At 35.0% G+C, this 26,660-nt stretch overlaps 1 protein-coding gene across 2 annotated transcripts in view; it reads right to left on the bottom strand.

Annotated features, from left to right (window-relative positions):
* The window catches only part of HYCC1 (hyccin PI4KA lipid kinase complex subunit 1), a 90,219-nt gene that overhangs the window by 24,396 nt on the left and 39,163 nt on the right, over positions 1–26,660 (bottom strand). For both annotated transcript variants that reach the window (XM_006729407.3, XM_031023842.2), the window contains exons 2-7: positions 24,958–25,036; positions 17,802–17,903; positions 12,688–12,867; positions 11,767–11,847; positions 11,038–11,153; positions 10,553–10,648 (exon numbers count right to left, since the gene is read on the bottom strand). In XM_006729407.3, coding sequence (XP_006729470.1) covers positions 10,553–10,648; positions 11,038–11,153; positions 11,767–11,847; positions 12,688–12,867; positions 17,802–17,903; positions 24,958–25,008 — 626 coding nt within the window. In that variant the 5' untranslated portion in view covers positions 25,009–25,036. The remainder of the gene's footprint in view (positions 1–10,552; positions 10,649–11,037; positions 11,154–11,766; positions 11,848–12,687; positions 12,868–17,801; positions 17,904–24,957; positions 25,037–26,660) is intronic.

Raw genomic sequence — 26,660 nt, 5'->3', positions numbered from 1 at the left:
TTAGGTAATTTATTTTTTAACATTTATTTTTTATTTTTTTTAAGATTTATTTATTTATTTGAGAGAGCGAGAATGAGAGAGAGAGAGTACATGAGAGGGGGGAGGGTCAGAGGGAGAAGCAGGCTCCTCGCTGAGGAGGGAGCCCGATGTGGGACTTGATCCCGGGACTCCGGGATCATGACCCGAGCCAAAGGCAGTCGCTTAACCAACTGAGCCACCCAGGCGCCCTATTTTTTAACATTTATAAGCCAATAATATACTAGGTATGCTCTCATACAAACCTAACAGCTATGAAACACAGAATCTTTCCAAACAGAACATTTGCCTGTAACATTTTCCTGAGTCAGTGAAACTGGGGGACAAAATGTATAAAGCTAGAGGTATATTACTATATAGTAAGTGAACCAGATTCTCAGAGTTGCTTCACTAATTTCAGTCAATTCAATAATTAATAATTTATAGTTACCATAAAACCCATTATATGAAACTTGGTATTATTTATCATAAATAGATCTATGATATGATCTTCTATTGCTGACAAAGTTCTTGACACAAATTGCAGGCTCCAAGAAAATACTCTAAAATTAGACTCAAGCCCCATATAATACATCATAATAAATTTCAGATAGATTGAAATTTTTAATGTTAAAAAGAAATAAAACATAAGCAAATCACTACATATTCTTTGCAAGTTTAAACATGACATCAAAGGTAGAATCCTAAAGAAAGACCAATAAATCTTACTAATTTTTTTAAAAGAAACTACCATGAACACAACTGAAATTCAAAGTATTTATTATAGTGAAGGATATTTAAGGAGTACTAACGTTAAGGTGTATTTACTATAGTAAATAGGAAGCCACCTAAAAGTCCAACACAGAGGACCAATTATATAAATAATTCAGGGAATACTATGAAACAATTAAACATGATGTTTAGATGGCAGGGGGAGAAAAACTGTACAGAATAAAGCATGAAACCCACTCCCATTTTGTAATAAACAAATAGGTGAATGTTGTTTGCCACAACAAAAAGATCATATACAAAGTCATAGAGTGAGATTATAGACTTATTTTCTTCTTTATATATATTTTCTAAATTTTCTATGATCAACATGCACTGCTTTTAAAATAATAAGTTTCTAATTTTAGTAAAACTAGGAAAAAGTTGTTTTCTCATAATGTGTTGTGGTTGATATAATAAACCTTCACTTAATATAGTACTAGTCAATAGACTGAATCTAAGCCTTCATTTAAACATACAAGTATACCACAAACCATTTCAAAAAAAGACCCTTGAGAATATCATTAATTCAAAGTAACTTTAAAGCAAAAATAAAAATTCATTTCATATTGAGAAGATCTTAGAACTCTTTAGAACCAAGAGTAAAAAGGAGCAGGGATATTTATGGACTGAATATTTGTGTTTCCCCCCAAGTTCATATGCTGAAGCCCTAATACGATGATATTTGGTGGCGGGACCCTCGGTCTAAATGAGGTCACAAGGATGGGAGCCTCCATGGTGGGTTTAGTGCCCTTATTCAAAGAGGAAGAGAGACCAGAACTCACTCTCTGCCATGTGAAGGACATACGGAGGAAGGCAGTTTCTTGTAAGCCAGGAGGAGGGCCTTCACCAGGAATCAAATCTGCTGGTTACCTGACCTTAGATTGTTCAGCCAGAAGTGTAAGAAATAAACATCTATTGTTTAAGCTACCTAGCCTATGGTATTTTGTTAGGGCAGCCTGAGATGACTAAAATAAACACTGAAAAAAAATTAACTGTATATGAAATAAAACCAACTTGAATTTTGTTTCATATTACAAATACTTATATCCAAACTAGACCAGAAACTCCTCTTATTATCTAAAAAAGGAAACTCAGAAAAATTTTTATTTTCTTACACCATATATACATTTATGATAGAGATGGTAGTAAGTAACAGAGAGCCAATATATAAAAGATAGGATTTTTTCAATTAATTCATTTATTCACTCAGTAAATATTTTTAAAGATTTATAATGTGTCAGACACTAGGAATATAGATGAAAGATGTAGTTCCCTCAGGGATGCACAATCTAATCATGGAGACTGTAGTAAACAAGTATCTGCAATGAATAAGTTACAGAGGTAGCAAAAGGAGAGAGTGGTAAACTCTAGTGGAAGAAGTAGGTCGTCAGAGAAGGCTTCCTGGTGAAAATATAGGAATGGGAAAAAACAGAGAAGGATAAAACAGCATGACACCAAGGAAACTGGGACAATAATAGTAGGATAGAATGCTCGGACACTAGAAAATAACAGAGAAGCTAATTAGGGGTCAGATTATGGAGTATCTTATAACTTGCAAGGTTTTATCATGCAGGCAATGGAAAGTAACTGAATGTTTTTGTTTTGTTGTTTTAACAAGGGAGTGACATGATCAGATTGATCTTTTGATAGTATCACTCAGGCTACATGGGAACAGTGTACTGAAACTGGAGGGGAGACTGTCGAAATATCCCATGAGGGAGATGAAGTAACTGTGGGGAGAACTAAAGAAGTAATTGTGGGAAGAAGGAGAAAGTCCCAGCTAGGAAGTATAATCATGGGGTGAGACTGAAGAAACAAGAGGAGTGTATAATTATTACCACATTTAGTTTGGATAGCTGGCTGGATGGTAGTGGTATTAAATGAACTTGGACAAATAAGACACACTGTTTTGGAAGACACTAAGTTTCTGATATGTTGATTTGAAGGTATAGATGTTACTTTTGTCTGCCATGACCTCTCCCGCTGCCACCAACGTCTTCTATTAATAGCACCTCTATCCCTCTTACCTTTAGGAAATAGTCTTCTCCTATGTCGTCAAGTATAATCATGTGATTGTGCTATAAATAAAATAACAAAATTACCTGTGACAAGAGGTCAATACCCTAACAACTATTTTTCCCTTCTTCCATTTAATAACATATATAAGGTACCTCTTCTCCACTCTCCCCAACCAATTTTAACTAGAACAATGGCTATCTACTAGAGATCACATTTCCTGGCCTTCCTTGCATCTAAGGGTGACCATGTAACTAGTTCTGGACACCAGTCTGCTAGCTGTAACTGCTAGCTTAAAAGCAGTTGCATGCCTTCCACTCTCTCTTTCTCCCTGCTTGTAGGATATGGAAAGCAGATTAAAAATCGTGATCCATCACCATACAGACAAGGGTACCATCCTAGGGAATGGGAGAATCTCAACAAAAAAGGAGCCTGAACACCTTAGAAACAGAGCCAATCTACCCCCAGACCATCTACCAGCTTGGATTTTTATGTGAAAGAAAAAGAAATATCATTTAAGTTACCATTATTTATCTTTAAGAGCCAAACCAATATTTAAACCAATATTTAAGTACTCTTCCAATAACACTAACAAACATGACCCCAGATGGGTTTGTAGAAGCCTCAGGCTGGCAACATCCAAGTGTTTTTGCTGCCTGGTTTTTCACAGTAAAACTGGGAAAGAGGTTCTTTCTTCTGAGTTCATTAAAGGTAGATAATGTAAGTTTTTGGCTGCTTGTGGTCACTGTTCTTATCACACGGCGGAAACCTACTTACAGAAAAAAGTACAATGCCAACAGATGAAGAAGATGAGATGAGAGTTGGGAGAGAACATCCAGATAACAATTGAGCTTTTGGATCTAGTTGATACTGGGGCCAGTGCCATCCCTGCTCTTCCCAGGTAAAAAGAGCCAAAAAAATTTCCCTTTGGTATAATCTGGTTTTATGTAGATATCAGTTAGTTGCAGAAGGAGTTCTAACTTTTACAAGGTGTCTGTGGGACATCTTGATAGCGATGGCTACTGGATCAGATATATGGGTTTAGAAATCAGGAAATAAGTATAGGATGCAGGATAGAGGATATGGACAGAAAAATAAGTTATTGCTGTTAGTACACAATTTTTTTTTAAATCCAACTTTGCCATAGATCTAGAATTGTCAATCAACTTTTAAATTTACTTTAGGTAAGAACTAGAGAGACAATTCTCTCAAACACCAGCACACTTGCCAGATTCACAAGGGAAACAAGATTCCAGGTTCTCTGATTTTCTCTACTAGCTACCCATAAGGAAATAAGCAGTCATCTGTTAGAGGCTGTACTAAAACCTTTATTCAGAAATGCAAACGATTAGTCTTAGTCCTTCAGACTGCTATAACAAAATGCAACAAACGGGGTGGCCCCCTCTTTAGGGTTATAGACTTTCCGTTGTATCCTCAATGGCAGAAGGAACAAGGGAACTTTGTGGCATCTCTTGGCTATGAGAGCACCTCCTAATACCATCCTAATACCATAACACTAGGCATTAAGATTTCAACATATGGGGTGCCTGGGTGGTTCAGTTGGTTAAGCGACTGCCTTTGGCTCAGGTCATGATCATGGAGTCCTGGGATCGAGTCCCACATCAGGCTCCCTACTCGGTGGGGAGTCTGCTTCTACCTCTGACCCTCCCCCCCTCATGCTCTCTCTCTCTTTCTCAAATAAATAAATAAAATCTTTAAAAAAAAAGATTTCAACATATGAATTTTGGGGGGACACAAACATTCAGACCATAGCAGTTAGTTTTTTATAACTACTAGAACTTTACATATTTGTGGCAATTGACTGCAGGAATTTTGCATTTATCAATGTAAGACTTTTAAAAAGCAAAAACCGAATTATTTCCTTTAATCTTAGTTGTACTTGATGGATCATAAATCTGAAGTGGAACAGATCATCTATTTTTCATTCACTCAACAAATAGTTACTAGGTTTCTACCATATGCCAGGCACTTCTCCAAACTCTGAGGACACTGCAGGGAACAAAACATCAAAGTTCCGGACCTCATGAAGTTCCAGCAGTTGACAGACTATATATCCAAATGAACAAACCAGGTAATTATAGTGTTATAAATGCTAATAGAAAATAAACTGGGGTAAGAAGGTACAACTTTAGAAAGATGGTCATGGAAGGCTTCTCCAAGGAAGTGACATTTGAGCTGAGACCCAAAATAATCTAGTCCTATCCAGCTGCATCATTAACTGATAATAGTGCCTCTTGACCCTCTTTTCTCCATTCCTTTCAATAATCAAGAATTCTCTGATTTACTCTTCAGTTCTCTGATCTCTCTATTTAAGGATATTCTTTTCTCAGAGATCCTTTATTGAGTTTAAATAAAATGCAAGACAAAATAAGAATATCAATGCCCCATGACTGCCTGACTCCTCTGTTCATCAGAGGAGTATCCTTGAAGTTCTCTATTTTGCTTTACAAATTCAAACATAGGGACTCAATCCTACAAAAGAGCAGTTGAGTGGTTTAAGTCCTATTTCTGTATTAAATTGACCTTTGGTCACATATAGATGTTTCCCAAACCATAAGCCACATTAAAATAAAAATCCTTTTGGAAGGCATATTTTGTAAATACATTTCTGGGAGAAGTTCTAAGTATCAATTTTTAAGTGAGATAAACTCTCACCATGATTCTCATTCTCTGTTAAAAGACTGTCTCATTCCCAGCCTAAAAGTAAACTTTTGAGATTGTTGTCAAAATATTTTGAGTTACAAATCACAAAATAATTGGAAGGCACAATTCCAGTGAGGCTAACTGGAGAGAGTATTTATTCATGAATATACCAGAACCTAAACTAGAAAAGAAAATAGATTAACTATTACCAGACCAACAGACCAGGAAGTAAAAACTAGCTGGAAAAAAGGGGAAAAAATGCTTTTCTAACTTTTAACTTGAGAAATATTTAAAATTTGGTCCAGTTCTACTTCCTATCTATCTAGGTAACAGATACAGATATGAAATAAAACAAAACAATTTCAAATCTTCTTCCTTTTCTGCTCTGCTTTTTAAGCAGTGAGGAGAGAGAAGGTAAGGAGAAGTTTAGGTGATTAGAAAATAGGGAAGTAGGAAGAAAAAAGAAAATTGAATAATTGCCTATACAGTAATGGGCACTTTTCTGTTCTCTTGCTTTTGCTTTTTGAAATTAGGAGCTTAATAAAGCCTGAATCTTCTATCACTTCCTCAAGAGAATACCACACACAGAAATTGTGCTCAAGTTGGAAGATAAGAGATTATTTTAATTGGGTTGTAAAGGATGGAGAAGATTTAGCTTGGTAAAAAAAAAAAAAATTTACAAACAAAATAAGAAGAAATGAGAAGTCAACTATAGGTTCTTTCAACAGGGAATGATCTAGTTTAAGATATGCTCTAGAACTGTTGGTAGTAGTAGCAAACAGGTAAGAAAAAAAGATGTTATGCATCCATAGTGAACATGTGTGTTCATCATTAGTATACAATATATAATAGCTGTCATTTATTGGATGGAGACAAGGTGGCATACACTGTGTTAAGTGTATATATATACATATATAATTTATTGATATATATTATATGTAAAATATAATATAAATACATAGTTTTATCAGTCAGGAGAATTAATCCACAGAATGGTTTAATTGCACAAAGGGTACCCTTAATAGACAGATTAGAAGAAATCTGTTTAGGTGGTCAGGAAGGCTGATTTAGTAGTGAGGAAAGGGGCAGGGTTTCACTATAGGTACACAAGACCAAATACACTGATCAAGAATCCATAGTAGTACATATCCAAGTCAGTCAACTGGATGACTCACCAGGTAAATAAAATCAAGAGATTCCCTTAGACAATGGGAAAGAATTTAACTTACTAGCTTAGTACAGTTTCATCTTTAAAATTTATATTCCACAACAAAAGGCAAGATAAGCCATCTATTAAATAGCCTTGTATTAAAAGAGAAGTTAACAGTAAAAAAAGAAAATGATTTCCCACAGTTTAGAGAACTTCAGTATACACTAGCAAAGCTTATTTGCAGTATTGGTGGTTATATTTCTTTTAGGAGGGCCATATATAATGTTTACTACTAGCAAAAATAAAAACTTATTGACTAAAACTCATTCAGTCTAATTCTTGCTTCTTTTTAGGTCTCTTCTTCAAGTGGTCTGTATACGCCGTACAGGAGGAAAACAGCTATCAAGCTGGCCATAAGTCTGAATCAGGGAAGCAAAGCTTAAAGCAACCAAACAGATTTTTGCTGAGTAGAATGGATGTGTATGTATGGGTGGAGGGTGGGAAGTGTCCAAGATTGTTTTAACTACTTCCACAATTCATTACAATCGGAAAGTTAAAGAATGAAATACATTTATCACTGAATCTAACTCAAATATTCCATGAAATTTTTCTGGTTGTAATTATGTATCCTTTCTCCTAGATGATCTGGTCAATCATTTTGGCATAGTCATCAACAACCAAATCCAGCAGCAAACTAACACAACTGCCATGTGGCCAAAAGGCTGGATTAGCCATAAGACAGTGTGATGACTTGATTCTGCAGGAAAACCTGCAATAGGACTAAGATCATCAGAAGCTCTTGTTCTTTAACTATCATAACCATTTATAACTTACTTGTGATCACAATTCTATAATCAGTTTTCTTTCCATAGATACAGACTAGGCTTTGCTTGATTAGATACAAGTGTTTTCTAATTCTTTTCTATTAGTTTTAAAAATGTACAAAATATCTTAATTAGAATATTTGATAAATGATTAAGGAAAGCAGGAATTAAGAGAAATGAATAACTAGATTTTAAGCCATTGAGAACACAGTAATAGAAAATCAAAAAAAAAAAAAAAGCAAACTAAAAAAGACATGAATGGGGTGCCTAGGTGGCTCAGTCGTTAAGCGTCTGCCTTCAGCTCAGGTCATGATCCCAGAGTCCTGGGATCGAGCCCCACATCGGGCTCCCTGCTCGGCAGGAAGCCTGCTTCTCCCTCTCCCACTCCCCCTGCTTGTGTTCCCTCTCTCGCTGTCTCTCTCTGTTGAAAAAAAAAAAAAGACAGATTTGAAGGAGTTCCTCTTCTATCACCTTCTGTGGCTTAAGAGTTAGCATTACTTAAACAGCTTAAGTCTTTTCAATTACTTAGATCTCTTTCCTCCCTTGTTTTCTTACAGCTGGTGAACATTAAAATTTCTTTTTTTCAATTTTTCCTTGGCATAGAATTAATCTAATGTCGCTACTAAAATCTTCCTTGGCCAAAATCCTAGAGCTAGTTTTCAATCTGTATTTCTCTTTGTTTTTAAAACCAGATATTACTTGTGTTTTTGAAGGATAACCCAGTTCCCCTGGTTAGTTAAAATTGGTATATTAGTAACTTTCTATCAAGAATGTGAACGTAATTATATTAGAGGGCAGTCCATAGGAGTCACACAGGACAGAAACCAGTGACACATGTTCTTTCCTAATTTTTCCATCAGTAGTTTCATGAAAACATCAATAGTCATTCTTATTTAGGAGGTTGTATTAGAACATCTATCTATATTAAAACATTAGAACTTCAAATGTATTAGAACATTATTCCTGGGTCCTACCATGTAAGACACTGCTTTAGAGTAAAACCTGGGCTTTGTAGTGTGTTTTAAGTTCTACAGTAAAAGTTGCTGCATCAAGTTACTCCTTAAATAAATGTTTATGAAGGGCTGGTCCTCACACTCATTTTAGTCCATAACAAAGTTTTCACTGGACCATAGTGAAATAAGAAACAAGAAAAGCTAAACGTCCCATTTTTAACTTATAAATTGTTGTCCCTCACTTCTACTCCCCCACCACACACCTCTTTTGGTGTTAAAATAGTCTCCCTTTTAGGGCGCCTGGGTGGCTCAGTTGGTTAAGCGACTGCCTTCAGCTCAGGTCATGATCCCGGAGTTCCGGGATCAAGTCCCACATCAGGCTCCCTGCTCGGCGGGGAGTCTGCTTCTCCCTCTGACCCTTCCCCCTCTTGTGCTCTCTCTCTCACTCTCTCTCACTCTCTCAAATGAATAAATAAATAAAAATAGTCTCCCTTTTGTTAAATAATGTTCACGGTATTTTATAATATGATAACTTGACAAATAAAGAGTTGGCAATGTTATGTAGATACTCCACCCACTCTAAATTTTTTGAAATTTTACAGATTTGTGAAATTCAACACTCTGGACACCTCTGCCTTTAAAGGATTTAAAATAAGAAACATGTTAGAAAGATTCAGTAAATGGGAGGGATGGCACATTGGTGCCATCTTCCAAGGTCTAGGAAATATAACTAAATTCTAATTCAGGAATCATCTGAAAGATTCTCCACTTCTCCACTTCTCTATTTCTCTAACAAGCCTCCTGCCTTGTTAATTCCTTTCTCTCTCTGGTCCTGCATGGTTTTCTATCCTATTAATATCAATTTCTGCTTTTCCCTTTGTTTTGTTTTGATTTAATTTCTATGTATCGCTCTAGATACCCTCCCTCTTACTAACTTTCCAAAGTTCCATCTTCTAAATAAGTTGCCCAAATCTAAATTATTCTAAAAGCCTCCTAATTCCACCTTCCCCTTATTTACTTGTATTACCAAAGGCATTTTCTCTGTCTTCTGTTTTGTTTTCTTTTTTTCAAAGGTAATATGTTCATCATAGAAAATTTAAAGAATGACAAAAAAATCACATAGAAAAAAAATGAAAATGAACCATAATTCCACCAATTAGACATAAGTATTATTAATATTCTGGTCATAGTCAATGCTGGAATCATACTATATATACTATCATTAAATACCTGTTTAAATCACAATTTTTAAATGTTTTTATAGTATACCTAGGAGACTATCGTAATTTATTTAAAAACCTCTTGGCTCAATTTTTTTTTTAACAAGGAGAGTTTAAAAACAGTATCTCTTACTTGTTTCTTGGTACCAAATTAGAGCACAATAAAAATAAATAAAAACAAAGTAACAGGGGCGCCTGGGTGGCTCAGTTGGTTAAGCGACTGCTTTCGGCTCAGGTCATGATCCTGGAGTCCCAGGATCGAGTCCCGCATCGGGCTCCCTGCTCGGCAGGGAGCCTGCTTCTCCCTCTGACCCTCACCCCTCTCATGTGCTCTCTCTCTCTCATTCTCTCTGTCTCAAATAAATAAATAAATAAATAATCTTTAAAAAAAAAAAAAAACAAAGTAACAAACAAAATGGAAACCAACCACATGCCAAAAATCAAAAGGTCATAACAATTCCAACCTTTTAATTATATAGTATGATTCTTTTCTGATTAAATATTCCATTGAAATGTTATTCAGCTTTACCCTCTTCATTATGTTTTTTAGAACTGTCATTTATTGGGAGCTTTCTATATGTTGGCTAGGCTGAGCTTCAGATTAACTTCTTGAATGTTTTAAACAAATGATTAAACAAAATGGACTCTGAAAAACAAACTGAGGGTTCTAGAGGGGAGGGGGGTGGGAGAATGGGTTGGCCTGGTGGTGGGTATTGAGGAGGGCACGTTCTGCATGGAGCACTGGGTGTTATGCACAAACAATGAATCATGGAACACTTCATCTAGAACTAATGATGTAATGTATGGGGATTAACATAAGAATAAAAACAAAACAAAACAAACAAACAAACAAACAAAAAGAGTAACTTAGATGTGTAACATACCAGCTATCCTAGATTCATATATTTCAATATTAAAAACATTTGAATTTTTATTTACCTTGAACAAATTTGACACAATGATTGAAGAGAAACACTGGGCATGTAGGTTAAGGCAGCATTGTAACACAACAAAAGGAATGTTAATACTTCAAACCTAAAGACAAACCAAAAGAATATTTACAAATCTTTAGAATTCTAAGAAGTCAACCATAATTAGGCAGGCATTATGTAAAGATATTATGTTCTAGAATAGACCCATACAATATAACCATATCAATAACAATACAAAACTAAAAAGAAAAAAAAAAGACTTCTCAAATCACAGTCATCTGAAAATTATCTTAAAAATTCAATGTTCCAGATAACATCTGAATCAAAGTATAAAGTAACAAATCGTGAAAATGTGTTTTTCTCTTGTATAAAATGACCAAATATTTTTTTAAGTGTTACATACAGCTCATTAAACATTATTTATAAATCTACCGAAATAATTTTTTAAAAAATCAGCATGGTAGGATAGTAGGTTATGTCTCCACAGTATACCTATTCTGTGCTGTCAGCATCTCCCTTTGGGGGTGAGGTCCACTGTACACAACTTTTGACAAACCATGCTGGGATAGTGCACTCTCAGTCAGAGCCATGGACCCAATGCTGGAAGGCTAGAGACATTTGAATAAAGAAGAAAAAGCCATTCTATTGAAAATGTGATATTAAGAATATATAAACCACTAAGAACGATTGCCATGAACATCATATATCTTAAAAATATTGTGACTGTGTACTAAATTTTCTGCTCAAAGATTTAACAATTAATTAAAAACCAAACCACAAGTGGAAATAAAATTAGTTTAACTTCAAAAATTCTACACCAATACTGGATAATGTATGGAATTGTTGAATCACTATATTGTACATACATAACACTGTATGTAAACTATACTGGAATTAAAATAAGAACTTAAAAAAGTTCTACCTCAGAAATAATAATTGTCACATACAAAAATATTAGACTAGTTTTATCCATCAGAAGGAGAGAAAAATATTTCAAAATGAGTATTTTCAATAGATTTCTTAAACAATCAGATTTTAAAGTTTTATGATTCTGATTTCTCATTTCACTTTGGGAATAGTAAATACCTTGCCTGGTGTTTTATACTTTTTCAGGTACTAATAAATTAATAAACTTTGGGGGGATCTAAATAACCAGACCCTAATTTATAGCAACTTCAAATCTTAGAACCAAAGTATTTACCTTGATAAAATGTCACTTACTTCATGATATACAGATGGTTTGGATAAAGATGGAATCGTAAAACTCAATACTTTGCTATGTCCCTGTTTGTCAACTATTTCCTATAAAAGTGAAAAAAAATCTTAAAATATTTATTTTTTACACATAAGTTTAAAAGCTAACTATAAACTGTTAGTCTAAAAAAATGACCTGAAAGGAAAGAAATTTTAAAGTCAACTAAAATCATAAACTATGATAATCAATTATCAATTATTTATAAATACCAGGAGTTAACCTTCCTCTTTAAAATATAAGTAACATAGGATAGTTGAAAGAGATGTGTAGTGTCTTAATAATCACTGGTTTTCCTTATGTAAAAAGTTATATTTTCTAAATCAATTAACATAGTTATGAAATATGTCAAGAAAAGGCCCTTAAATTTCTTTTCCTTTTTAAAAAGTACAAACCTTAAATATCTAGAATACCATACTAATCAATATACAAAGAGTAATCAAAACTATCTGTTAAATCAATGGTATGAATTCTGGAGACAGTTCAGATTTTATGAAATTATTAGTGGTATCTATCAGACTAGATCTTTTCTCCCAAGTTTTTTGTGAAGGTCACTAAAAGACAATTTATAGACAACAGATTTTAAATTTGAAAAATTTTAAATTCAACACTGATATTTTTAGATACCTCTATAAAAGAACCAAAATGGTCTGATTTTCAGTTTTCAACCAATCCAAAAAGGTATATTTACATAATTATATGTATGCCTGTGTGGCCTTCAACCTCCACAAAGTTATTTTTTAGGGGAATGAGCTATGTACCATTTGATGTATGAAAAACAAATATCAGCTTTACTAAAATAAAAGTAGTTGATATTATGTATTCACTTTTGCTGAAAAGGTTATATATTTGCTCTCGGCAAACATTTGTTAACTGCATTAAATACAAACCAAATTGTAAACCCCTAGAAGAAGAGCTTCAATACATCCACTGCTATGCACATTTCTGCTGGCTGAGACCGCAAGGTAGCACCAAATCAATTCTGGAAGAAACTGCAGTGTAAATCGAAGCAACCGCTCTTCTCCACTGCGATAGAATTCAAAGAGCTGGTGACAGACAGGTTCTAGCAACTGGAAAAAAGACGAAGTAGGTGTAGTAAAAGTTACACTTCAATAAACATTAAGCCAAACTAGGCTTTCCTATTGAAAAATTATCTAACTTCTGGGCGCCTGGGTGACTCAGTTGTTAAGCATCTGCATTTGGCTCAGGTCGTGATCCCAGGGTCCTGGAATCGAGCCCTGAGTCAGGCTCCCTGCTCTGTGGGAGGCCTGCTTCTCCCTCCCCAACTCCTCCTGCTTGTGTCCCCTCTTCTTGCTGTGTCTCTCTGTCAAATAAATAAATAAAATCTTTAAAAAAAAAGAAAAGAGAAAAATTATCTAACTTCTGACAGTTAAGGAATATTTTTTTCACTCCCATAATGGTTGTCAGAGGGCAACAGATGTCTACTGTGGCATGGCAAGGGTAATAGGAAAGTGGATGGCTAGAGGCAAAGTAACCCCATTCACAGATAACAAGAGCTGTTTTTAAAGTAGGAATTTGGAATAACTGGGTTGGGGGTGGTAGGAAAAAAGAAAAACTGGCAGGGAAATGGTCGGCTTTCAGAGTAGAGTCTTAAAAATTTCTTTGTGGACCAATGTCAGCAATCTTGTATTGTTGTATAACAACCCTAATCTTTAAATACCTGGGAAAACTTTGGTTAAATCAATTGATATAAGTTAACAAGTATTTGCGAAATTATGAAATCTTATGTTGAAAATTTATTCAATAGTCTTCCTGAAACATAATCAATTTTAATCAAAACACCCTCAAAAGGTCGTATAACCAATTTAAAATCCAAAATTTAAAAAAATTAGAAGAGTTTTTGCTTTATGAAAACAGAACCAAATGAAGACAGCTTCAAAGGGGTGGAGAAATCATTATGTTATGATAAGGTTAGATGACATTATGCATGTCAAACCAAGAGAGAGAAATACCAGTATCTGTGTGGTGTTTTATAACTTGCCAAGTACTTTCAAAGTACTTGAACTGTTCAATTCCCACACCATTGTAGGGTAGAATATCATTATCCATACTTCTTACATAAGGAAATTGAGACAAAGAGGCTATCTACTATGGCCAAAATTATGCAGCTCACAGAGGTCAGAACTGGAACTAACATGTTTTGACTCCTTTACAAACATACCTGAAAAATATCAGAAAAGCAATGAAAAATATATCACGTAGGAAATACAGGCAGTATTTGACTTATCTAACTTGAATATATTTGAGACAAACAATGGAGCATTAGAACATGTTGTGTTACTAGTGTTTGATTTGAATTTTTGTATGTATTTTCTCATTGACATATTTGGTGGGTAGATTTTACAGTACTGTTAAGAGAGAACTGCTTCTTAAATATATTTTCAGGTGTTAAATGGGTTTTTTATGGGTCTAATGAGAACCTAATCATCATATACCTTCTTTCCATTCTAAAATACATTCTGGATTCTAAAACAAGTAAGTTACAAATAAACTTTTACAAAAATCCATTTGTAAATAAGAAGTCTTTATCCTAAGAGAGAAATGTGACATAAAATTGCCTTTGAATGACTAAAGCAGGGATAGAAGTTGGGGAAGAGTTAAGTTTGCATAAATTTACAAGAAAATATTGCAAGTTAATTTTTTTACATTGAACTTTACTGAGGAACATAGGTAGGAAAAAGATACAGAAAAGTTGGAAGGACACCACTATTTAGGTGCCAGTACCCACTGAATGACCTCTCCATGCTCTGGGCTCCCTATGCCTAGAATACCAAAGAGACTTTATGTGGCTCTTTCACAAACAGCTGGTTTCATAACACACTTGAGCTCTGTTAGCCTCTAATCATATGCCTGTCTTAAAGTTACAGTCAATTAAAAGGACAAGTCAAGCAAACTGCATTGTACCCATAAACTGCCTCTACAATTTCTTGAACATACCACACATTTTCTATCTCAGGGTCTTGGCATTTACTATTCCCTCTCCTAGAAAACTCTTGCCCCTAGTTTTATTTTTCCCCCTAATTCATTCAATACCTTCTGAATCTCAATACATACTCCCCCTACTCCACTTTATTTTTCTTCATAGTTTTATCACCAACCAACACTATATTATACATTTAGGTTTTGCTTAATGTCTATCTCACCTACCAGAATACAAGAATACTTCTAATCCAGAAGATCAAGAATTTAGTCTATTTTGTTCACTGTTACATTTCTAAGTGATTTCTGGCACATTGTATGGGCTCCATAAATGCTTATTAAATGAAATAAACTGAATAATGAAAAAGTACTATTAATAAAATCCAAATAACAAATTTGCTGAACTTCAAGTAAAAACCAAACCATGTCCCAAATTTCAAAAATGCCAAAAGACAATGGATAATATCAACATTTTAGGAATATCACCAAATTAAGATACAAAATATTCTAAAGAGAAAAAGGAGGGTTATGATATTAAAGTATTTACACAGTTATATTTTAGAAGCACTTCTAAATATATTTTTTAAGAATTGAGTTGTGCTTTTTTTTTTTTTAAGATTTTTATTTATTTATTTGGCAGAGAGAAAGACAGCGAGAGGGGGAACACAAGCAGGGGGAGTGGGAGAGGGAGAAGCAGGCTTCCTGGCTGAGCAGGGAGCCCAATGCGGAGCTCGATCCCAGAATCCTGGGATCATGACCTGAGCCGAAGGCAGACGCTTAACGACTGAGCCACCCAGGCGCCCCAAGATTGAGTTGTGTTTTAAGAATACAGAATACACAGTGTCTTTAACACATGAATCAAGCTAAAAACATAAAACAAACTTACATGCAAAACTTCCTAAACTAGTGTTTCTAAAAGTGTGGTCCATGGACCAAAGACTATCCACAAATGTTACCAGTGCCCAACAATGTAAATACAGAAATTGGAAACATTTAGAAACATTTACAGCAACTTGATATTGCTGCAACATCCAAGTGGATAATCAGCAGACTTACTGAATAGGATATAGTACAGATCAGTTAGGGGTTATCAAATTTATGTGGTACTTCACACATGATGTGATTTGCACGTTCATCATGTGCATTAAGTACACATATTGGTCTGTGACAGACTGAAATTTTTTAAAAAACCGGTCCTTCACCACAAATACTTTGAGAAATACTGTTCTGAACCACGAGAGCTGTATTCACTTTGAATAAAAGAAATGCTATGAACCAAACTAGTCTATCAGAAATTTACCTTACAAACTATATCCAAAGTAGGCTCGTTAAAACACCCTTCATCACAGGATAACTTTTAAGACTTTCAAAATACTAAATACCAAACAGTTAATTAGAAACAAGATTTAATTTGTTTAAAAAAATAAAGCATATACCTATACTTATTCTATTTGGTGAAATAATTCTCAAACATGTAAAACTTTAAAATACCTTCCACCCAAATACTTTAAAAATCAACACCCTTCAAGAAAACAAGCTTCCTACACATACTACACAAATTAAAAAGCTTTGGAGAGTGGGAAGGGAGAAGCAAAATATGATTGTTTTATTCAGTTATTCCAGGTAAAGTTTTGGGCTTGTCAATTTCATCCCTAGTCTTTTCTTCAGCCTGTAAAAATCATGATGCACTCTATAGCATAATCAGTAGAAGCTGGGTTTTTCTGGAACCCCTTCCCAAAGAGGTTAACTAGTCAAATAACAATAGACTATAGTTTTGAGAGCTTCATCCAAAAGGCACAAAGATCTACATAGAACCGGACTCAGGATATAAGTTATTTTACCACCAAATAATAACATTAGTGGTGTTAGAGCTGTCATGTGATCTACCAAACTTAGATACCAAAAAAACTACACACCTCATATCGCGCTCCCCTCTACTCCACCTCTTTCCATTCTCCTAGGAGCTCCCTCCTAGGCTATTGTCCTAGCATCTGTTGCTTTCAATTTTTCCATTCTCCAATCTATTCTCCACATAGCCAACTTCCTGAAACAATAATCTGATCAAGTCATGCCTTCAGTGCAAAAAAGAGTCTAAACTGCTTATGATGGAATTCAAGGCTCACCATGGTTACAGCCTAAACCAATCTTTCCAGCTTCAGTTCAGTACCAGTCTTATTCTCTTGTTTACTATTGCATTAGCCTATTCGCTTTTTTCCAAATACCATGCCTTTTATTTTCCACACTATTTCCAATCCTTTTCTATTTCTACTATGAATGGTGGGGTTTGTAAACACCAGAATCTGGAGTATAGATTATGTTATCACCTTCAAACTAAATTTTCTTCCTAAAAAAAAGAAAAGGAGACGGGGGCAAGAGAAAAGAAGTAAGGACAGAGAAACACCAGCTGGATCAAACTACTTGCCATTCCTTAAATGTTTTGCATTTTCTCAGGCCTCCATATACTAACCCAACTATTTGCAATGTCCTTTCACCTTGCATACCTGGAATTGTGCATATCCATCTAGGCATTGCCTTGAATGCATGTATTTACTTATTTTCTCTCCCTTTCTCCTTGCAGGATAAAGACCATGTGTTACTTATCTTTGAATTTCTATTGCCTAGCATTGAAGCTGGCTCATAATGAGCAAACAAATATTTGTTGAATCAATCAATACATATAATGGCCCTGACTTTGTAGGCTACCTCTAACAAGATAGACAGAGAAACAGACAGACAAACAGATAGAATAAGAGGAGGAACATATTCAGAGATGGCTTTTAGAATATGGTAATAATTCTATTTCTTGGCCTAGGAGATGGTACAGTGAAGTTCATTTTATTATAGTTCTTTTTTTCACTGTACCATTTTTGAACATACAGTATTCTACTCTTACCCCTCCACCCATTTCTCAAATGTAATCAGATAAACAATCCATAATATATATTAAAGTTCTTTAAACATATAGTTTTTCTTACTCTTTTATATATATATTATATTTCACAATAAAAAATTAAAAATCAATCAACTGAATGCTACTAGCATAATAAACTGTAAGAGTACTTACCTCACTTTGTGGCTCCTGGATAACTTTATACAGAGATGAGACTAAAGAACTCTTGTCTTTCAAATTTGTGGCATAATTTGATAAAGATGTTTCTGGTAGTGTCTAAACAAATTAAAAAAAAAAAAAAAGATTTTATTTTTATGAAATGTCCTGAATAAGCAAACCCATAAACAGAAAGTATATCAGTTGTTGCCAGAGATTGGGGGGAGGGGGAATTGTGAGTGACTAATAGGTATGGAGTTTCTTTCTGGTGTGATGGAATCAGATGCTGGTATTAGTTGCACAACATTGTGGCTATACCAAAACCCACTATATTTTCCCTCTAAAACAATGAATTTTATGTCATGTGAATTATATCTCAACAAAAAATATATTTAATTTTCTTATCATCAACAGGGATACAAATTAACATTAACATTTCAACTTTCAGGTTAGAAATAGGATACAAAACATGTGTAAAGCCAGATACATATTTTTTGTAGCATTATATAAGTTACAAATCTCATTAATGGTATTGATCTTATTTCTTAATAAACATGTTGTATAAGGATCGAATAACATTTCAAACCTTAAAGCCACAGATCATCTATCAAAGTAACTCCTGAGTTACATATAGTGACTATTAAGTTAGGAATTGGGGGCAAATTTTAGACTTCTCAGAACTGGAGAAAAAGAGAGCCACACTACCAACAAACTAGTTTTCCTAATGCCACTTAAAATATGGACAGCTTGCCAGCACCATCCATTCAGAAAAGACACCAGGACCAGAGATAAAACTCCAGTCAGACAGTTTTGGGTAAAAGTAGTAGGGAAATCTGAAAAAAAAAAACAACAACCAAAAACAAAACACTTCATTATAACAAATGATAAAAACATACCCTTCTAGAGTATATCCCTTTCTTAATATCTGTCTCCGAGTCATTATTTTTTCTCATGCAAATTACTTCAATCAACAAATATTAACCCTGCAGTAGATATAATATCTCAAGATATTGCTAACAGTCATTCCAAGATATACACTATTTCTTACATGTCCCATCTCCTAGTATTTTGTAATTTAAAACAGTTATGGTTAATGTACATAGGTGTACATGTGCATAAACAGACACAGAAAATTAAACAGCATAAATGTTTATGCTAAGGATATATGATTCATTTTTACTTTACCATGAGCTCCTTAAGGGCAAGAACTATCTTATCATCTCTCCATCCATGGCACTCAGCATAAGGCCTCATACTCAAACCTTTGCTGAAGGGATTTATTAGAGATGAACAGAATAAGAAATAAACACTGCCACTGTTTACACTTCAGTAGATTCTTTAAAAATAGGTCACATTTCATCGTAAGATATATAATTGAATAGATTCTTTTTTTAAGTCAATAAGATAGTTTCATTTACCAGAATGGTAAGTAAATGTGAACTATCTGGAAAACTTCCACCATTCTCCAGAGTAAAAAAAAAAGTTGCATTGCAACTGCTTACTAAAGAGGAGATTAGGGCATTCTTCAATATTTCAAAAGCATGTAACAAAAGATCTCCAGGCAACATTTCATTTCCATTATTTGATCAAGAGTAACCTAAGACTAGGGGAATTTATATAAAAGGGAATTATGGTCAAATAAACAACAGATTTTTAACTCCCTGAATGGAAATGAACCTGACTTATATATAAAACACACTATTACGTGTGTGTGTGTGGGTGTGTGTTTGTGTGTGTGTCTAACTAGAAAATTTAAAACTAAGTGAATTGAAATATAAATCTTAAAAAAATGATTAGTGAATAGAAAGATTATTATAATATTACATATACTATGTAGGCTAAAACCATAACATTCATTAAAAATATGAATTACAGGGGTGCTTGGGGGGCTCAGTTGGTTAAGCGTCTGCCTTCAGCTCAGGTCATGATCCCAGGGTCCTGGGATGGAGCCCCAGGATGGGCTCCCTGCTCAGCGGGAAGCCTCCTCTCTTTCCTCCCCGCTCGTGCTCTCTCATACTATCTCTGTCACTATCTGTCTCTCTCTCTCTCACATAAATAAATGAAATCTTTTTTAAAATGTGAATTACAATTTTCAGTTTATGTACCAATTAACCCTCATGAGGTGAAATATTTTCTGTGAAACAGCCTGAAGGCAAAAGAATAGCTCTTCTCTGAAAATACCTGGGCCTAGGACACTATGCTGCTAAATTTGAGGAAGGGTCTTCTAAAAATTAGTGCAGAATTCTGTCATTATTTCATTTTGCAAATGTGGGAAAAGACACTTTTGTCTATAGAAGGGGAGAAAATACAATTGCTGTGTTTATGAACAGTGCTTTGAAAAACTTAAGATCTAACAGAGCCTCATGGATTTAAATACTATTAGAGCAAACCTTTGCATTTTCTTGCACTGTACTAGTTCAAAGGCACTGGCCTTCTTAAATACCAGCTAAGCTTTCTAACTTTTCAGAAGGCAGAACTGGAGACAAAAATAATAATAATAATAATGGGAAATTAGTCTTGGCAAAATTTGAAGAAGGCAGATGCTTCATACTAAAGTATCATTTGGCAGATGGCTTTTTAAAAATGTAAGGAGGTGATATGGGTTGGGTAGAAGAGAATTAATGAAGACAGACAGATGGATAGAGAACCGATAAATAAAACAACTCTATTCAATATCATACATATATTAGATTTTAAGATTCAGTGATTACCAGAAAATTGAAAAAATTAGGAGTCTAGAAATCTGCTAGATAAATCTACACAAAACATTAAGAAAAACACAATACAATCTGAAAGATAATACTTTACAAATACATCTTTGAAAAGATAGAAACTGAGGGGTGCCTGGGTGGCTCAGTTGGTTGAGCAGCCAGCTCTTGGTTTCAGCTCATCTCATGATCTCAGGGTCCTGGGATTGAGCCCTTTGTCCAGCTCTGCACACCCACAGAGTCTGCTTAAGAAATTCTCTCTCTCCCTCTCCCTCCCCCTCTGCCCCTCCCCCCGCTCATGCACATGGGCATGCTCTCTCTCTCTCTCTCTCTCTCTCAAATGAATAAATAAATAAAATCTAGGGGCACCTGGGTGGCTCAGTTGGTTGAGCATCTGACTCTTGGTTTCGGCTCAGGTCATGATCTCAGGGTCCTGGGGTCTAGCCCCCATCGGGCTCCTTGCTCAGCCAGGACTCTGCTTCTCCCTCTCTCCCTCCGCCCCTCCCCCCACTCATGCTCACTTTCTCTCTAACATAAGTAAATAAATCTTGAAAAAGATCTTGAAAAAAAAGAAACTGAACTATTAATGAAATCTTAAAATAATGAAGTCTCAAGTCTAATCACTTTGTTGGTATATGAAGAGAATACTAATGAGGGCCCACAGCTAGAGTAGATACGAATAGTTTTTCCAAAGGCAAAAAAAAAAAAAATTTTGCACACAACAAATTGTGTTGTCTTTGTGCATTTGTGAGCATGGTGAATGAAGTTATAGGGTTGGGAGTTCAGACTGCAACCACGGAACATTGTAGAACTAAAATCATCTTCACAGACCACCCACTTCACTCTTTCTGATGAGGATATTGAAACCTAAAAAAGTTAATGTGATTTTTCCAATATCATAAAACCACCTAGCAGAATAATTATGACTACATCAAAGGGTTTCTGAGTCCCTATGTGCTTGAACTACTTTGTCAATCTGATGATCTTATAGGCTTAATAGCACCATTGTTATCAAATTAAATAACGAAACAGAGGCTTCCCCCACCCACTTCTCTCCCTCAATCTCTCTCTCTCTATATATATTATATATTATTATATATTTGCATCCAAACTTCCTTTCTTAATTATTTTAGCCAAAACATGTAACTAACATCACAAATCATTTCAAAAGACAAGATACTCTAATTTTAAAAGTACTTAAAAGATATGTTCTCAAGCACTTTTCTACTTTCTTATTAGCCTTAATATGCTGCTGATTTTGCCTGATAAACTTAATCTCTTTATCAAACATAAACAGAGCTGAATTGAATTCAACACATATTAACACAATTCTGAATAACACTCAAAATAATTTTCAGGAATATTTACCAAATTAAACAAGGAATAGAAAATATCTTCTCTTTAGCTATAATGTAGACTTAACAATAATTTAAAACATTCATTATATTAAATTGATTGAAAATTGGGCAAATTTAGGGGGTGCCTGGATTAAGCATCTGCCTTTGGCTCAGGTCATGATCCCAGGGTCCTGGGATCAAGCCGCAGGATGGGCTTCCTGCTCAGCAGGAAGCCTGCTTCTTCCTCTCCCTTTGCCCCTCCCCCAGCACATGCTCTCTCTCAAATAAATAAAATCTTAAAAAAAAAAAAAAAAGAAGAAAATTGGGTAAATTTAATCTTGGGGGGTTAGAAAAAAATTAAATTATTTTTTAATTCATGTGGCCCAGGATTTCACTCCCCTTCTCCCAATGGAAAAGTTTCCTTATCCTTGACTTAATCTTATAAAAATTTTGATAAAATAGTGCTACCCACATAATATATGTTATATTGCTAAAATATTATTTAGATAATACTTTATTCACATCCTAGTTTCTTTTAGTGGAAGACGGCATTTAGAAAACAAGATCTGGGTGCATGGTGTACTCATTACTACCAGGGTGTCATTGTTCCTCGGCCCTCCCAGGGAATAAAGCTGGGAAATATATGGATACATGTATGTACAGTTTTACATGTATAACTTAATCGGATATATATTTAAATCCATGAGTTCATACTGATTCTTTCAATTCTAATGAACACCTTAGCATTCTTTCTTGCTTTCCTCATTCCATGTTTCTAATTCCTTTCTCGGACACAGAGAAACTTAACTCCCATTATCATCCTCCATGTATTTACTTATTTACTCAAAGTAGCCAACCTACCAATGTAACCACTCTAGTTGAGTCTTCTGCATGTCACCTCTGCAACCCTCTGCCCAACTACCCACTTCCTCAAACACTAGGGCATATTTTTGCCCATACTACTTACTGCACTGCCCCCTTACCCTTCACTGCTACACTGCCAGGGTGCTACATATCCAAGCCAGGAGAGAAAGGGAATAAACAAACAGACAGGAAGATAAGGGAATCAGTCATGATTTTCAATTATTTGCCTTAATAGTTGCCCCTTCCCCCATCCTTTAACATGCCCTCTTTCCACAACTCCCATACTAAAAAATGGCTAACTGGCTGGCTATAATTGTTTTTGCAAATTTTACTTCACTAGTAAACATAACAATGCCCTAGAAGTAGTACTCAACTCTTAAACTCGACAATTTCCATCAACCTGTCAAAAAAATCATGATGGGGCGCCTGGGTGGCTCAATCGGTGAAGCGTCTGCCTTCGGCTCAGGTCATGATCCCAGGGTCCTGGGATCGAGTCCCATGTCCGGCTCCTTGCTCAGAGGGGAGTCTGCTTCTCCCTCTACTCCTCTCCCCTTTTGTGCTCTCTCTCTCTCTCAAATAAATAAATAAAATATTTTTTTAAAAAAATCATGATAGAATGAACCATGTTAAACACTGCTGAAGCAAAAAAAAAGCTTAAAAACACCTCGAACACTTACAAAAACAACATATGCAGAATGTTTAATCAAATTATTAAAATATGTAGAAGGCACTATATACAGTACACTTTTATAAGATTCTATATCACTTTTTGATGACTTAGAGGATCTGTAGGATACTCAACTCATGACTATAATAACTGACAAAGTGAAAATCTGCCCAGCCATTTGTCAGGATGAGATAATAATGACTGATAAGGCCAGCTGCAAAATTAACAGGAAACATTGCTTCTCTCAAGGACACACTCCAGCTGAAGTTTCAGAACAACCTCCCTTTTTGAGTGACTAACTGTATTCTTATTCACTGAGAAGTCTTGTTATCTAAAATCACAGATATCAAAAACTTGGCTGTATAAACATATATCAGAAAGAATGAAACATCCCACTCTTGCCTGGAGGATCTAAGTCACCTTGACACAGAGAAGCAGGCTTGATTTCCAACCAAGGTGCAGAGCCAGAGCTTCAGATAAGGGGTTTCTGAGCACAACATTCTACATAGATGTTAACTTTGTAGTTTCCAAGACAACATGACCCTGGGTCCACTTTGAAGTCCACACCAGATTTTGACTCCATTACACACAGCTCTGCTTTGTTTTGAGCCCATAAAAATACTGCTTCATTTAAATTTCATCTAAACTTCACCTTTCCTCCAAATCCTATAATTTTATCTTTTCCTTTGTTTGGTGAGATACCCATACAGTGCCTGTTGTGTAGTCTCCCTCTTTGAAACAAGCCAGTAAGTCTGACTTTGTCAGACTATACATTTGTCCCTGAAAGTTGTGGGCTGATTAGGCTGGACCAAAAAGTGACAGTTGCAGCCCAAACCCTTCATTCCTACGGTTCATGATCATGAAGTTCACATAATTATGTGTAACAAGACCTAGAGGACAAGGAGAAGGTAATTAACTGGTTAAAGAATACAATTTTAGGGGTCCCTGGGTGGCTCAGTTGGTTAAGGGTTCGACTCTTGATATTAGCTCAGTCATGATCTCAGGGTTGTAAAATAGAGCTCCCTGTCAGGCTCCTCACTGGGCATGGAGCCTGCTTAAAGTTCTCTCTCTCCTTCCCTTTCCCTCTGCACCCCCCTGCAAAAAAAGAAGACAATTTTAGCTATTATAGAGAAAAGTTCACAAGAAAGAAAGCCAGTTAAAGATGGATCCATTGGTAGAAAGGTGGGCAAATATCTTCCCATCTTCTCCCATTGTTGATCATACCCACTCCCATTGCCCTCCAAATTGGGAGAAACATTTCAACACAATCTTTGATGGCTGGAGAGGGTAACATTAGCATTCAGAAACTTTAACCATTCTTTGTGGGGTTGCTATGAAAAGGAGAAAACAAACTCTTTTAATCACTTGGGAGAAAAAAAGGAATTTATTTCCTGGAAAGAATTACTATGTGTAAATAATTCCTTATTAAGATTTATTGGAATATATTTCTGCTTCCATAGATACTTAGCCTTTCAGTCATAAAAAAACAAAAATTATAAAATATAGTAAAATAAAAATTTAAAAAGAGCCACTGGGATTTAAACCCCAAGCAAAACTTCTTTGGAATATAATTATTATATTGAAACAGTAAATATTACCTTAAACTCTGACAACCATTCCTCCACAGCCCCTTTCTCTGAAGTGAACATCTTTCCACATCTGTTCTAGACCTTCGACCTGAAAGTTAACATAGGAAAATGTTAAAATTTTGAATATATATTATAGTCAGATTACTATGAATAGAACTAATCCTATAAAATTTAGTTACTTCTTATTTGTGAAATTAAAGCAGTTTCAAACATAAATTACTAGGCTCATTTCAAAACATTGTGCACAAACAAGCATTCAAAAGCAAGAATTTTAATAAAAGTATAAATACCATAACATAGTGAAATTGGCTCTGCAATTTTCATTCAGCTTTTAGGACTGCCAGCTGCAAAACCTACTGAACACTTTCCCCTAGTTTCAATGAAATAATTCCAAAATATCATGCTTCGCAAGAAAATTGCAGAAAATATTTTAAAACTGTAAAAATATAAAAAGACATGCTACAAAATTGACTTTTAGAAAGCATTTAAGAATTCAATTTGCTTATATTTTGATTCTTTACAATCTATTTAGACAAGCCACTTGGTTCCCTGAAAGCTTAATACTTATAAAGAGTGAAAATGATAATATTCAAGATAATGATCATATTCAACAACAGTTATTCAGAAGACTGGGATTTAGTTAAGTAAAAATAAAAAAAAAAAAGGAAGCTAAAGAAAATGCAAAACAAATTTATCTCAAGCAAAATTTTTGTGAACGTACAATGTAATTTTCTTCACTCATCTGTATGAGAGGAGACCTAAAAACTGTTTCTTGAAGGAAAACCTTAGCTCTATCTGAATTTACTAACCTCCTAACTCAGCCACAAATCCTGCATTGGGCTTCTTAATTTTCATCAGCTTTATAGTGTAGTAGAAAGAGAGGCATAATTGCCAGAAACAGAATCCTGATTCTATTACTTATTTGTAGTATAACCTTGGGCAACTTATTTACCTTACTTTTTTCCTCTGTGAAATACAGATAGCCACAGCACCTGCTTTCAGGGGGTTATTGTGAGGATTAAATTAAAAAATGCAAATAAAAGCACTTATTACAGTACCTGGCAGTAAGTTTTAATACTATCCAATATTATTATTGAAGAATATCAACTCATATAGCCTCTGCTCAGCTGACTATCAAAGCATACAGATATGTCTTAATGAACAACACAGGTTCTTGCCAAAGAATATACTCTAAAAACATGGTTAAAAAAATGAAGAAAAAAATAAAACCATGGTTAAGAAAAATATGTGTATACACACACACATTTTCATTCATTCATTAAGAATTGAGAGATATGCGTGTTATTTTTTTAGAATAGAAAATAGCCCATTTATTTTTTAATCCAAATTTTATCCTTGAGTCAAGTCAAACCATCAAAAACACATATGTGTACCATACTACTGATTTTATAGAACTGTCCATTCAAATAAACTGGGCTTTGGAACTGTGTCCCAAATGTTACTGAAAATCCTGCTAGATCACATGTTACCACCTTTAAAATCCAAAAGAGGAGGGTGCCTGGGTGGCTCAGTTGGTTAAGCAACTGCCTTCGGCTCAGGTCATGATCCTGGAGTCCCAGGATCGAGTCCCACATCGGGCTCCCTGCTCGGCAGGGAGTCTGCTTCTCCCTCTGACCCTCCTCCCTCTCTCACTCCCTCTCATGCTCTCTGTCTCTCGTTCTCTCTCTCGCAAATAAATAAAATCTTAAAAA

Source organism: Leptonychotes weddellii, chromosome 12 (assembly GCF_054177405.1).
Source record: "Leptonychotes weddellii isolate Sample4059 chromosome 12, ASM5417740v2, whole genome shotgun sequence".
In the NCBI taxonomy this organism is placed as follows: Eukaryota; Metazoa; Chordata; class Mammalia; order Carnivora; family Phocidae; genus Leptonychotes; species Leptonychotes weddellii.
The sequence above is the reverse complement of the archived record's forward strand: the minus strand, read 5'-3'. Positions and strand labels throughout refer to the sequence as shown.